The 14,454-nt window shown below is 35.8% G+C and overlaps 1 protein-coding gene across 5 annotated transcripts in view; it reads right to left on the bottom strand.

The window, feature by feature from the left end:
• The window catches only part of CAPS2 (calcyphosine 2), a 48,040-nt gene extending 34,640 nt beyond the window's left edge, over positions 1-13,400 (bottom strand). For 2 of the 5 annotated variants that reach the window (XM_044226740.1, XM_044226744.1), the window contains exons 1-5: positions 13,341-13,400; positions 9,332-9,434; positions 6,805-6,854; positions 4,832-4,877; positions 2,262-2,435 (exon numbers count right to left, since the gene is read on the bottom strand). In XM_044226740.1, coding sequence (XP_044082675.1) covers positions 2,262-2,435; positions 4,832-4,877; positions 6,805-6,854; positions 9,332-9,412 — 351 coding nt within the window. In that variant the 5' untranslated portion in view covers positions 9,413-9,434; positions 13,341-13,400. Of the gene's footprint in view, positions 1-2,261; positions 2,436-4,831; positions 4,878-6,804; positions 6,855-9,331; positions 9,435-12,912; positions 12,943-13,340 lie in introns of those variants that run through there. The other 3 variants (XM_044226741.1, XM_044226743.1, XM_044226745.1) reach the window with 3 other exon arrangements.
• Between the last annotated feature and the right edge of the window lie 1,054 nt (positions 13,401-14,454).

The raw sequence follows: 14,454 nt of genomic DNA, 5'->3' as shown, positions 1-14,454 counted from the left end.
TCTATTTCCAAAGATTACTATTCCAGTATTAACTAATATAATTGTAATAGGATTTACTAATAGCCCATTTATACAGCAGTTTTGATTTTCATATGGTATATATCTAAAAAGACATCAAATAAGTTGCTTGAACCCGTTAAGTACAAAATTATTATGTATGGAAACCAGGGCCTTTTTGTAAAGCTATCAAGACATATGAAGTAATAATTACATTATTAAATAATTAATAATAATAATTAAATAATTACATTATTTAAAAACCAAGTAAAACGTAATTTTTCCAGAAGAAAACGTGAATCTGCTGGCTTCTATAAAATCTTTTATTCATACAATAAAGTAGTCACCAATCACAGAGCAAGCTTCACAAGCAATATTTGTTCCTCCCTTACCCCAAAACAAACAAATACCTTAATTTGAAACTATATCCAAGGAAACCAGTTTTACTTTAAAAAACTAAAGCACCTGGGTGGCTCAGTCAGTTAATCATCCAGCTCTTGATTCCCAGCTGGGTCATGATCTCAGGATTGAGATCAAACCTCTCATCTTGTCCCTCACTGAATATGGAAAATACTACAGATTCTCTCTCTGTCTCTAGCTCTGCCCCACCAACTGCCCACCAATCTCTCCCCACTCCCTGCCCCTCACCTGTGTGTGCATACATGCACACTCTCACTTAAAGAAAAATACTTTAAACCATTTTGCAGAAGCAAATAAAATATGAGCTTATAGAAATCTTCGTTCTATTTTTCCCAACATTATTACAGTGACTTAAACATCACATGATAGATCCTACAGCTATCTGGCCAAATGCTAAAGGGCTATGAAATTATCCTGCCTGGTATTACAGACATCAGATTATTATACTTGTGTGCATCTGTTTGGATCTGGGAAATCTGTATTAACATAAAAGAGACCAAATAATCCCATAACTTTTGTTACTCCTGCCACTGAACACCATGTGATAGAGTTAGTTCAGGATAGTTCATACATAGATTAAATAAAACAGCTCATATGCCATACCTACTTATAAGTTAATCAGTTCTTTTTACCTATAAAAAAAAAGTTAAGTAAATACAACCAGCAAACTTCCCTGAAAATACATTGTTCTTACAAAAAAATTCATTAAATAATTATATTCAACTATTTTCCCCGTTTATGATCAGTGGTATCACAAAATATATTTCTAAACCTTTCACTCTATAATTCAAGGGTGACCTTTCCTATATGCTTAGGAAAAGCCATTAAATTTATTATAGTGAGTTTGCTCTTATATTCATGATGAATTTACACCTAATTAGCATTAAGTAAAAGCATAATTTTAGCAATTCATGTTAAAAATATACCTCTCAACAAGAGCCAGAAGACAATCATGGAGTGACAACAGTTTTGGAATAAAACAGGGTCACTGAAACATCTGAAATCACTTTTCTACTTTAAAATTTAGACTGTAAGACAAACAGAGTTCAAGATAGCTACATGAAAAACAGCTTTTTAATACTGCTTTATTTTTAATCCCAAGTCAAATGGAAAACTCCTTACACAGAGAAGATGACTAGGTCATACGGCTAGAGTTTTCACATTTGAAAATGATAATAATAAACTTTTAGAGTTGTTGTTTAAGAATAAACTAGTTAGGGTGCCTGGGTGGCTCAACCATTTAAGTGTCTGCCTTTGGTTCAGGTCATGATCCCAGAGTCCTAGGATCCAGTCCTGAGAATCCAGGCTCCTCGCTCAGTGGGGAGCCTGTTTCTCCCTCTGTCTGCTGCTCCCCCAGCTTGTGCTCTCTCTCACTTTCTCTCTTTCTGACAAATAAATAAATAAAATCTTTAAAAAAAAAAAAAAAGAAGAAGAAGAAGAAGAAGAAGAAGAAACTAGTTAATGCAAGCAGAATATTTAAAATAACAGTCCCTAGCACACAGAAATAAATGATAGCCACTATACTTAATATGACTAACAGCAAAACATACAAGACAAAAAGATTTCTATAATACATATAATTTTTTAAAATTTCATCAGAACGTGGGGTGCCTAGGTGACTCAGTGGGTTAAAACCTCTGCCTTCAGCTCAGGTCATGATCCCAGGGTCCTGGGATCAAGCCCCACATCGGGCTCTCTGCTTGGCAAGGAGCCTGCTTCCTCCTCTCTCTCTCTGCCTGCCTCTCTGCCCACTTGTGATCTCTGTCAAATAAATAAATTAAAAGAAATCTTTAAAAAAAATAAAGTAAAATGTCATCAGAACTTTATAAAGTCTCATACATTACCTTGTCATCTATCTTTTTTCTTGGAGATTGTTGTGTGATCTTTGATTTTGTCTTTTCTGCATTTCTCTGACTATACTGTTTATATCCCTCTTTCATTTCAGTTTTATATTGCTGATATTTTAGTTTATATTTGCTTGTTGGTGCTGGCAAGTTTTCAGGTATTATGTCTTGCTCCTAGATATAAAAATAAAAAAGTATGTTATCTCTCAGAAAAATCAAAATAATTATGAATTTTCCTTATTAACATTTAATAGGTTTATCATTTATCTTAACATGTATGCGTAAGAAATAGATCATTATGATCTATGTGCTAAACAGAAGTGATATTTATTTATTTTCTTTTTAATTTATTTGACTGAGAGAGAGAGCATAAGCAGGGGGAACAGCAGAGAGGAGAAACAGGCTCCCCACTGAGCAGGGGAATATCTGTACTTTCCACTCAATTTTGCTATGAACCTAAAACCATTCTAAAAAGTAGTTCATTTTTAAAAAGAAAGAAAGAAAGAAAGACAGGATACAAAGATATGTAGCTTTAAAAAAAAAGATTTTATTGATTTAAGAGTGAGCATGCTCACGAGTCCGGGGGAGGGGTAAAGGGAGAGGAAAAATAGGCTCCCTGCTCAGCAGGAAGCACTACGCAGGGCTCAATCCCAGGACCCTAGGATCTTGACTTAAACCCAAGACAAATGCTTAACTGACTGAGTCACCCAGACACCCCCAGAGGTGATATTTAAAACATTTAGCTGGTATAGCATCACTGAGCAATCAAAACAGATGGAATTGCTCAGAATGGGCAGTGGCCTTAAAAAGCAGGAAGCCTGCACCCGGGTTCCCTACTAAAGATCAGTCCTCATTCTAAAATAATTTGGGAAGACAAAAATTAACTTTTCTTTCTTAAGAGTTTTAGATAAGCCTTCTATTCCTGCCCCAGAAAAACATTTCTTCCAGAATCCTTAAGGAATTAGAGATCAAGAACACTAAGTGCTGGTTGTCATTTGTAGAATTTCAGATATATCACATTCTGGTAGTATTTGGTTCCCTACCACATTCCCATGGGAGTAAGATAACAAAGCCAATGGATAAGTGAAATCTGAAAAGAGTACTAAGCAAATGCAATGACATATATATTGGCCCAAAGGGGGATAGCCGCACCAAAGGAGGATGAAGCCAGCATGCCCCTTGAAAACTGTTGATAATATCCAAGCCTAACCTAGAGAAGGAGAAAATGAAGTTTCAGGGTGAAAACTGTAGCATGATACAGACTAGGGTACTACTGGTGCAATTTATCCAAAATGAGGCCAAGGAGAGCATGAATAGAACCAGCTAAGGGTGCCTGGGTGGTTCAGCTGGTTAAGGCTCTGAGTCTTGATTTCCACTCAGGTCATGATCTCAGGGTCTTGAGATCAAGCTCTGCATCAGGCTCTGTGCTAGGCGTGAATCCTGCTTAGCAGTCTCTCTCCCTCTCCCTCTGTCCCTCCCTTGCACCCCGTGCACACACACCTTCTGTCTCTCAGAAACACACACACACACACGCACACACACACACGTTTAAAAAAATAGAACCAGCTATATAAGAAAGACTAACAAAGACAGAAAAGCAAGCCCTCCTCGTAGAATACTGATCAGAACTTGTGTTCATAACACAGAATAAAACACTAAATATTTTTTGAAGTGTAAATATTGTCTCAAGGAGATAGTTTGGAATAAGTATAGTTACTGATAGTTACTCCATAGCATACCAGTAGCCCAAAGTATAAGTTAATTTCCAGAGACAAATCTTATGAAAAACCATTAAATTTATTATAGTGAGTTTGTTCCTATATTCATGATGAATTTATACCTAATTAGCATTAAATAAAAGCATAACTTTAGCAATTCATGATATTAAAAAAAATCTCTCAACAAGAGCCAGAAGACAATCACAGAGTGACGACAGTTTGGGAATAAAACAGGGTCACTGGAACATCTGAAATCACTTTTCTACTTTAAAATTTAGACTGTGAAGCAAAAAGAGTTCAAAACAACTACATCAATAACAGCTAAAAATCAAAAGAAAAAATCAAGCAAGATCTGATCTAATAATCTACCATATTTTTTAAATTCCTGGATTTCCTATTAGGATAAACCTGTACTTTACTAATTGTATAAGACATTTTTAAAATACTATTCCTATGTGAAAAAAATGTAAAAGAAGTAGAATTATTTCACCAACATGATTGTTCGGGATCTTAATACATAAAATACTTAAACTGGACAAAACATGAATTGAACATAATGAAATTTCTGGGCTAAATACGGTGCTTAAATGCCCATTATAATTCTGAAAGTTGGTAGTAAGAAATAAATACTAACGAGTTCATTTAGATGATGCTGGGTATGTGATATCTGACATGGTGTGACCCAACTAAGAGCAGAAGATGAATTTGGTGGGTTAAAATGAATATGCGCAGTACTAAGTGGAATATGTGAAAAATCATCCTAAAATAAAATTAAATAATACTTATTATACACTACATGCAATATTGTGTTCAAATGTTTATTATAGTAAATAAATACCAGGTAAAAATTACCTCTTCATCAGAGTCAACGAGGCTTCCCAAATCAAGTCGTGGAACCCTGAAAGAAATAATCTATACGCATCCCATAACTTTTTAAAATGAGGCTTTAATAGTTGCAAATCGTATACGCTACAGCTTATATAAAAAGGTACACTAAGGATGCCTGGGTGGCTTAGTGGGTTAAGCATCTGCCTTCTGTTCAGGTCATGATTCCAGGGCCCTGGAATCGAGTCCCAGATCAGGCTCCTTGCTCAGTGGGGAGCCTGCAGATTCCCTGTCTCCCTTTGCTTGCCCCTCTGCCTGCTTGTGCATGCTTCTCTCTCTCTCTCTGATAAATAAATAAATAAAATCTTAAAATAAATAAAAAGGTGTACTAAAGCCAACGGTGTGCTGTACCTACCAGCTGTGAAAGGCTTTTGTTAAATACTCAGCAGTTTTTGTGCTGTTTGTTAACACAGCATTATTAAAAATAAAATTATAAAAAATTAAAAATAAATAAGTTATATTAAAAACAAAGGTAATAAATACTCAAATTCATCACTTCTTAATGACTCTACCATATTTCACTATTGTCTATGTTCTAGAGGTTATGTACATGTATGGTATTTGTATGGTAATATAATGGTATATCTCTCTTTACAAGTCATGCTCAGTGATACTATACACATAGCTTGAAATCAGCCACAGTGGGTCATTTGCTCAAAAACTAGCAAATGCTATGAATTAGGAGTTGATTTATTATTTTTTGCTCTCTTAGACTTAAAACAGTCATGGAGAAAACATTATCGTTCAGATTAAACTTAAAACTGTATCAGATCTGTAACTGTCACATGGTGGGTAACAAAAAACTGAGGAAATATTGTCCCAGGATCCTAAACTATTACAGAAGTCAACAAATAGATCACTCACATCACTTTACAATAAATGAAAAAAATCAACCAACTTTCACATTGGAACTACACTAGTTCACAGACTGAAACTGTCAGTTGGCTACAGATATCAGAATTCAGCGAGAAACAAAGAAAGCATTCTGTGAGGATCAATTGTCTACGTGGAATTTATAAAAAAGAGTTTATACATTTTGTTAGTATTTGTAAATTGCTTACCATATGTCCTCTGTATCAGTAAATTTATAACCAACTTAAAATATACTTGTTTATTCATAATTAACAAGTAAAATTTAAAATAAACTTATAACACACTTTCAGGAAACCAGCTGTTAAATATCTACCAGCACATAATTGATTGTCAATACATACTGAGTATCTTGCATCAAGAACTTGCACGTACCTCATACCCTGATTCTTTGGCTAGATGAACACACAGGTATCTGTTATGTAGAACCGCATGAAATGGCTGATACTTGCCCATTTTTCATCGATAAAAATGCTAATTTCAGATGGCCCAGCCTAACAAAGAACTAGGATTTTACCTTCTATTTTCTAATAAGCTCTGTAGTATAAAATACTTGAAAGGATATAAAAGTCATAGCCTTTCAAATCGTAAAAGTCAAAAATGTAAAATATAAAACATGAATTAATGTAGTCTAGTCCGCATATAAAGTCATTTAAAAGAAGACTGGTAAAATTGTCATATCCATCAAGATAAGATCAAAGCCACAGATATTTCCCATTAAATTCATTTTGACTATCCCAGTTATCAAATTCAAAATTTCACACATTTCTTTAATAAATTCATTTAACTGAATTTTCCAAATACAACAGGAGTTAAACTTTTTCAGGAAAATGTAAGAATATTAAATAAAATACAAAACAGAGAAGTATTACCCTCAATCCTATTAACCTACTTTAATTTTCACATGGCAATTTTCAGGCTATCCATATCCACATCAATTTTTCTATGGTTCACAATCATAACTACATATCAGTGTATGGTATCTGAGAATTTGCTTTCTTTTTTTACTTGTTAATATAGTATAAATATTTGCCCATTTAACAGCTCAAGTGTGAAGAACTGTGACTTACACAGGTAGACTAGGATTCTGGATTGCCCATGATCTTGGAGTCTGTCCTTGCTTTAATTAAAAAGAGAAAAGATCAGTACATATAAAATAAAAAAAAGCAACGAGTCAAGGCAAGAAAGCCGATTACCATTTTCTCAGTAAATGCCACATAAGAAATATTAAGCCTCTCACTACTATGCTTGAAACATAGGATGATAAGCAACACAGATCATCTTTATCCTCAGGGTGCTGTCGGCTGCGGAAGACATTCACTCAAACAATAATGTGGAAAAAAAAAAAATGTGCTATGCCAGAGCAACTACATATAGCATTTTACCCAACAAGTCTAGGAAATTGAGGAAGCATTTTCAAAAACAAAAAGAAGTAACCTTTAAATGGAACTCCGAAGGATGAGTAGGAGTTAGCCAGATTAAGACAGAGGGGAGAAAATTGCTTTAACCAGGAGGAACAACTCATCCTGCACTGGCCCACACCCAGGAGTTAGCAGCTAGAAAGGGCTGAAATGGGGAGTGTGAGAAAGTAATGGTGGTCAGAGCTGTTACAGAATACAAGTCAAAGACCTTGGACCGTGTCCTAAAGGTAATGAGAGAACTGCAGGATTTAAGCAAAGAAGTGACAAATATATACATATGCATTTGTAGATGTTCAGTCTCACTTCCAAAAAATTGTGCAAAGTTACGAAAATTATAGTGAGCTCAGATACCGTACAATAAATATATATATAAGTCATAGAAAAATTTCAAGTTAATAAGGCCACTAAACAATTCATACATCAACACTTCTGCCTTACTTCTGAAATGTTGTCTAACTGGTCATTTCTTTTGTACTGATAGCAAGTACAGAAATTACGTTCAAGATTGAGCTTCATCATTCTAACTGATCGTAAAAGAGAAAACAAATTCAAATCAGTATGAGCTTTAATATATGGCATTAGTTTAAATATTATCCCAATAAAAAGTTAAAAATGTAGAAATGTAAAATCACAAAATGATCAGTTAATTGGAATATATATATTAATTTGACCCTTGAGCAATGCTGAGGTTAAGGGTGCCAGCTACCTCCTCCATATAGTCAAAAATCCACTGATAAATTTTAGCTCCCCCAAAACTTTAACTACTATTAGCCTACTGTTGACTGGTAACATGAACAGTCAATTGACACATATTTTGTATGTTATATGTACTATATACTGCATTCTTACAGTACAGTACACTAGAGAAAGTAAATGTTAAGAAAATCATAAGGAAGAGAAAAGACATTTGCAGTACTATACTCTATTTATTTTAAAAAATCTACATATAAGTGGACCTGTGTAGTTCAAACCTGAGTTGTTTGGGGCACCAAGGTGCCCCAAAGATTTTCTTAATTGTATTTGGGAAACATCAGGGTAGATTAGGAAGAAAATCTAAATAGAATATAACTATAGTTGTCATAGTCATGGTCATCACCATGATCATCTCCCAGAAAATTTAACAGACTTAAAGACAGTCTTGAAGTCACAGACCTACCTACCTATTTCAGAATGACAGTTACCTTTCTTAGCTAATTCCAACAAAACTACACTAGCCAATTCAGAAGAAAAATAAATTATAGCTTATAAATCCCTGGGCCAGAGGTCAGCAAACTATGGCTTAGTTCTGTTTTTATAAATAAAGTTTTATTGGAACACAACTATTTATTTATTTATGAAATGTCTATGTGTTCTCATTACAACAGCTGAGTTAAGTGGTTGCAACAGAAACAACAGCCCATAAAGCCAAAAATATCTACTAGCTGCCCCTTTATTTAAAAAGCTGAGTATGGGGCACCTGGGTGGCTCAGACAGCTAAGTGTCTACCTGCTGCTCAGGTCATGATCTCAGGGTCCTGGGATCAAGACCCACATCAGGCTCCCTGCTCAGTGGAGCATCTGCTTCTCTCTCTTCTGCTACTCCTCCCCTCTGCTCATACCCTCTCTCTCTCTCCTTCTAATAAATAAATAAATAAATTATATGTATATATATTTTTTAAATGGCAAGGAAATACTTATCACTTTTATGTATTTCTAAACTAAAATTTATATATACCCAATTCTGTGGTGGGAACAGGGACAAAGCAGTTATAACTTTGTACTTAATCAATGATATATATACACACAGTGGTGATATTATGAAGGTTATGAAGAATAAAAGTCTTAATGATAGAAGCTCTAATTCTCTTTCTACCTAGCTAATACAAAATGTATACTAATATTCTCTTCTTTCTACTATCCTATTTCTTTTATTTTCTGCAGATATACATAGATAATTTTTTAAATAAGAATATGAAAACTATAATAACATGCTTGATTATTTAAAATAAAACTAATTCAAGTAATGACCCACTTTCAAATAATGATTATATTCCGTTTTGGCCACTCAATTCTTCAAATCCAGAAAATATGGATCCTAAATATTTGTGAGTATAAGTTGTCATAAAAACATGAAGAAAAGAGTCAGAAAATGATTTAATTAATCATCCTATGAGAGGAAAATTATATAGCACACATACTTGCAGCAGCTTCTTTCTTCCAGAGAATGGCTGAGTTTGATTTGTAAGAGAAGCAGCAATTCCTTTAACCTCGAAATCCATTCAAGTTCACGTCTGCAGTATACTTGGAAAAAGGTAAAAACATACAAAATGATAACTCTTACTCTAATTTTAAATAAGTCATACAAACTCCATAACACTACTTCATGGAAAGAAATCATGTGGTTAATCATTGTTGCTTCTTTCACCAAAATCAACTTTTTGTGGGGCAATTACATTATGTGGGACAACACTTAGGAGGCAAATGCTAGTCTGAATAGATTTCTCTGAAGATGTCCATGTCCTAATCACTGGACCCTGTGAATACGTTTACCTTACATGACAAAGAGGATTCTTCAGATGTGATTTACGTAAAGGATTTTGAGGTGTGGAAATTATCCTGGATTATCTAGAAGGCCCAGTGTCATTACCCGGGTTCTTAATAAAAGGAGGAGCAAGACGATCAGAGTAAGAAAGAGAAGATGTAAGAAGGAAAGCACAGGTCAGAGAGGAATGAAGATACTAGAAAGCTGGCTTTGAAAAGAGAGGAAGAAGTCATGAGCGGTTTCTGCAAGTTAGAAGAGGCCAAGGATGAATTTTCCCCTGGAGCTTCCTGAAGGAACCAGCCTTGCTGACATCTTGATTTTAGCCCCTGTTTTGTAGTCCGGTCATTTGTGCTTCTGGCCTCCAGAACTGTAAAATGATGAGTTTATGTTGTTTCAGACCACTGTGCTTGTAGTGATTTTTTACAGCAGTAATAGGAAACAAGTGCCTGTACTTCCCTACCACAAAGTGATGTAAACTTATTTTCGTTACTCTTTTCTTAAACCTTTATGAGTTTTGATTTTGCCGGGGTAAGCAAATGTAAAAATGTGTTATGCAAGCAGTATTCTCTGATACAAAGAATAAAATAGAGTGGATGATCCAATTAGAAATGATGAGGCAACTGGTAAAAATGCATGTAAAAGAATGCTGAAAATAATCAATCTTGAACAAAAATGTACAAGACAAAAATCAGGTGAATGTCTTAGTGATACAAATTTTGAAGATTTTATTTTACACTTCAACCTTATATTACTGAGGATATGTTGTTTAACAATTCATACTTTCTTTTTCTATTATTAGACTTGGATTTATTTTAATAGTAAACGTTTTTTTCTTAATTTTTAAGGAAAGATAACATGGCACAGTGTCAGCATAGAGTTTGATAGACTGACATTAAAATCCTCATTTTTGACATTCCCTGTAATGTAAGCTTGGGTAAAAACTTAGTCTTTCAGAGCCAATATTTCTAATATGTTAAATGAGTTTAATGTTAGCACCTTTCTCATCTTCCTATTAAGTAGAACATGATTATTCAATACATGGTAGCCATCACTGTTACTATTAAAATGTAGTTTTAATGAAATCCTGAAAGATATCCCAGTTCTTTACTAATTTATCTGTATGGCTCCCTCTACCCCCATTTCCATAGCCCCCTCCCCTAAACCTCATACCCCAAGATTAGATTTCTACTCCAAGAGTAATAATGTCAGGAAGACTTACCAACCAACAGTAGACTATTCTGAAAACATCACAAATTACTGGATTTAAAAATAATTTGACTTTTTTTCTGAGTTATCTTTCACTAAGAAGCAACTTTTTGAAGTTGTTATTGCTTTGGTTGGGGGGAGAGAAAGTTGTTGTTTGCTTTAATAACATCACAAAAGCTGTTGTATTTGCCATGATGGTTAGCAGCCAACAAACCCAAGTTGAAACAGGGACGCTGAGCAATCAGCTAAGTGACTGTCTCCACACATCAACCACACAATTATTTACACCTTAGAAAGTACAATAGCCATTTCAAATCACTATAGGTCACTTTTATATAAGCATGATTCATTTGCAAATAACAAAACAGCAAAATTTAAATCCTCTTTCCAGGACCCCCTAGTCCCTGCACTTCCCCAAGCTTGACAGTCATTACTTTTCACTTGTAATTAACTCTTTTCATGTCCCTAATAAACTATCAAGTCCACGAAGGTTGGTATCTCATGTCCTTAATATAGTAGATACTTAATAAATATTTTAGCCAATAAAGAAATTAATGCATAGTCAAATACCTGTACACGTTTTAAAGGAAGTGATTTTTTTTATTTTTTTAAAGATTTTATTTATTTATTTGACAGACAGAGATCACAAGCAGGCAGAGAGAGAGAGAGGAGGAAGCAGGCTCCCTGCAGAGCAGAGAGCCGGATGTGGGGCTCAATCCCAGGACTCTGGGATCATGACCTGAGCCGAAGGCAGAGGCTTAACCCACTGAGCCACCCAGGCACCCCACCTGTACACATTTTAAACATATTCTTCGTTTCCTTCCTCTGAACCTAAATATGAAAGGACCACAGCCACATATAAATTCTGTCCTCAAACAATAGATAAGGCATTCAAAGCATGACTGGTAGCTATTACCCTTCATACTATACTGTAAGCCTCATAAAGGCAAGGACTATGGTTTTGCTCATCTTGTATCTCAGCACTTAACAGAAAGCCAGTAGGAACAGAAAACAGTAGAAACTTAATAAATATTTGTTAAGTAAGTAAATTCAGTCAACTCAGATGTGAGTTATTTCAGAACTATGTAGCATACAAATGGTTCACTCCAATATAACAGGAGTTTCAAAAGGCAACTGTCACATATGGAACACTCCAGGACCTATAGAATTCGAGCTGTGAGGTTACTGACACCTTATGTCAAAGAATTGGGCCACAACTGCAGAGACAAAAACAGCTCAAACTTCTGGCTTTCAAACTAAGGAATCTGAGACCCCAAAATAGGGACATTTACTTTCCCAAATTATTTACCATTATTATTGAGCATGAATTTACACCAGTTTCAGACCTCTTTCTAATATTATACCCTTGCTTGCACAGATCATAAGAGAAGAATTAGATGCAGAGACTCAAGAACACCAGAAACCTAAACATAGTGGCAAAAGAATCAGAATTTCAAATAAATGGCATGTGAGCGGATCTTTGGAATGCATACCAAAGTCTGTCCTGATAGCACAGAATATACAGTTGGGGTATATTGGGAATGAAGGTGGTAGCAGCAGGGAAAAGCACTTCTGAATGGCTGTCTCCACCCAAACTGATGCCAAGTGGTGAGATTTTACAGTTAGCATGTATGAATATTGTTGACAAACAGATTCAAATCTTATCGTATTATCTTTGATGCTACCAAAAAGAACTGAACTCATCACTCACTTCCCTCATTTTTTAAGAATGATTACTTCCGATTGCAATTATCACCACTTCTCTCTTGGTTAGTGATATTAGCGGCTATAATATGCTTATACCAAATCAGAACATAAAGGAAAGCGAAGAATAAACTGATCCAATCCATCCCATAATCAAGGAGAGGGAAAAGATTTAGTATTTAACGCCCATGCAGGTGAGGACCAAGTTTATCTTGGGCCCCGGGTGATAACAGACCCAAGTATCCGAATGAACATGATATCATTCTTAATCCCATAGTAATTGTCTATCATCACTCCCCACGAAGTTAAGATTATACATCAAGGCACCTGCAAAGTACAAGTGATGCTCCGCCCTCTTCCTATCTTAGATTCGTGGACTGGAGTGGGACACACGGGACAGCCAACCTGACTCACCCAATAAGCTGGGTAAAGAGCAGTTCCACAGTGGGAAGGATGAAAAGGGTACCAACTGGGGCAATTCTACCGAGAAACTCCTGAGACAGCTCCAGACAGGACAAGCTGGAAAGACACAGTTCCCAGTAGACTCCAGAAAGCCCAGGCCGGCGGGCTGCAGGTTGCCTAGGAACAGGCGTCCCCACGCGGGGCCGCCAAACTCTCTCCCGCTTCCAGGGAAGAGAAGATTCTTGGCCCAAATCTCTCGTTCCTTCCACACCACCTCCTGCCCCATGCTCCGTAGGGTCGTTCCTCTGCCAAACGGGCCCCCCACGGGAGGGCTACCCTGCAGGTGTACTCACCGCAGGGCGATGCTGAAATCCTTGCGGCGGCCTCTGAGCCTTAACCCCGGACTAGTTCTGGGGCGCCTCTAAATCCCGGCGGGGATCTGGAAGAGGCCTCATTTATCTGGGCTTCTGCTCAGAGAGAGAGCCAAAACCCGGCCCGGATTCAGACAGCTGTTGTATAATGCTTCATTTAACTGTGTTCTATTTAATATATTTTATAGAGCATCTACCAAGAGTTCAGATTCCAGAGAGATGTTATGAGGGGAAAAATTGTGCTGTAATGTTCACTCTCAAGGAACTTGTAATTATTTAAAAAGACAAGACTGCTTTACAATAGTATAGAGAGATATATAATATAGATACATAGATATACAGATGTATAGAGAAAAAAATTAAAATACCAATACAACGGAAAAGGAATAAGCCCAGTAATCAGGAAATTTCCATTTTATTCCTTGCTCTCCATGCAATGTCTTTGGTCGTCAACTCCAAATCAATGAAAGGAAAGTTCTGGTTTGAGATATTTCTTGGGTTCCACTCCACCGTAATATGCCTGTAACCTTCCTGAATTGCACAGCCAACTGTAATACTCAAAAGAGAACCAAGATCCTCTGATGCCTAATGCAGTTCTCCAACCACAAAATCTAGTTGTTTTTCTAATCTAGAGTGTCTTTTCAAAGTTAGCTCCCCTCAAAATGTATATATCTAAATTTGCAGGTTGGAGTCAGTTTTGGAGTAAAAACACAAATACATTTGCAGGGAGCATAAGGTAATCACTCCTATTTCTTCCCTATATAAAATTCATTGACCCATTCTCCCCACACAGAAAGAAAAACAATATTAAACTGGAAAAATAAAGTAAAAATGAAACAAGAAACTCAACTTCAACTTTTCAAAAGTTTTTAAAGAACTGAAACAATTCTAATGCACAACCTACCTTGTCCATTCCACAGATAACTATCCAGGCAAATAACATGAGGACATTTTCTCGTCTGTTTCTGGCACTTAAGCTTAGTACACCTAAATTGCTTCAGTATTTCTGAATACAGTTCTCTAAGTCTTTAGGAATACATTTTTTTTTAAACATTGTCTTAAAACAGCTATTACATAAGCAGTAATATTGGATTAT

Source organism: Neovison vison, chromosome 12, assembly GCF_020171115.1.
Source record: "Neovison vison isolate M4711 chromosome 12, ASM_NN_V1, whole genome shotgun sequence".
NCBI lineage: Eukaryota > Metazoa > Chordata > Mammalia > Carnivora > Mustelidae > Neogale > Neogale vison.
This window is presented reverse-complemented; position numbering and strand designations above follow the sequence as displayed.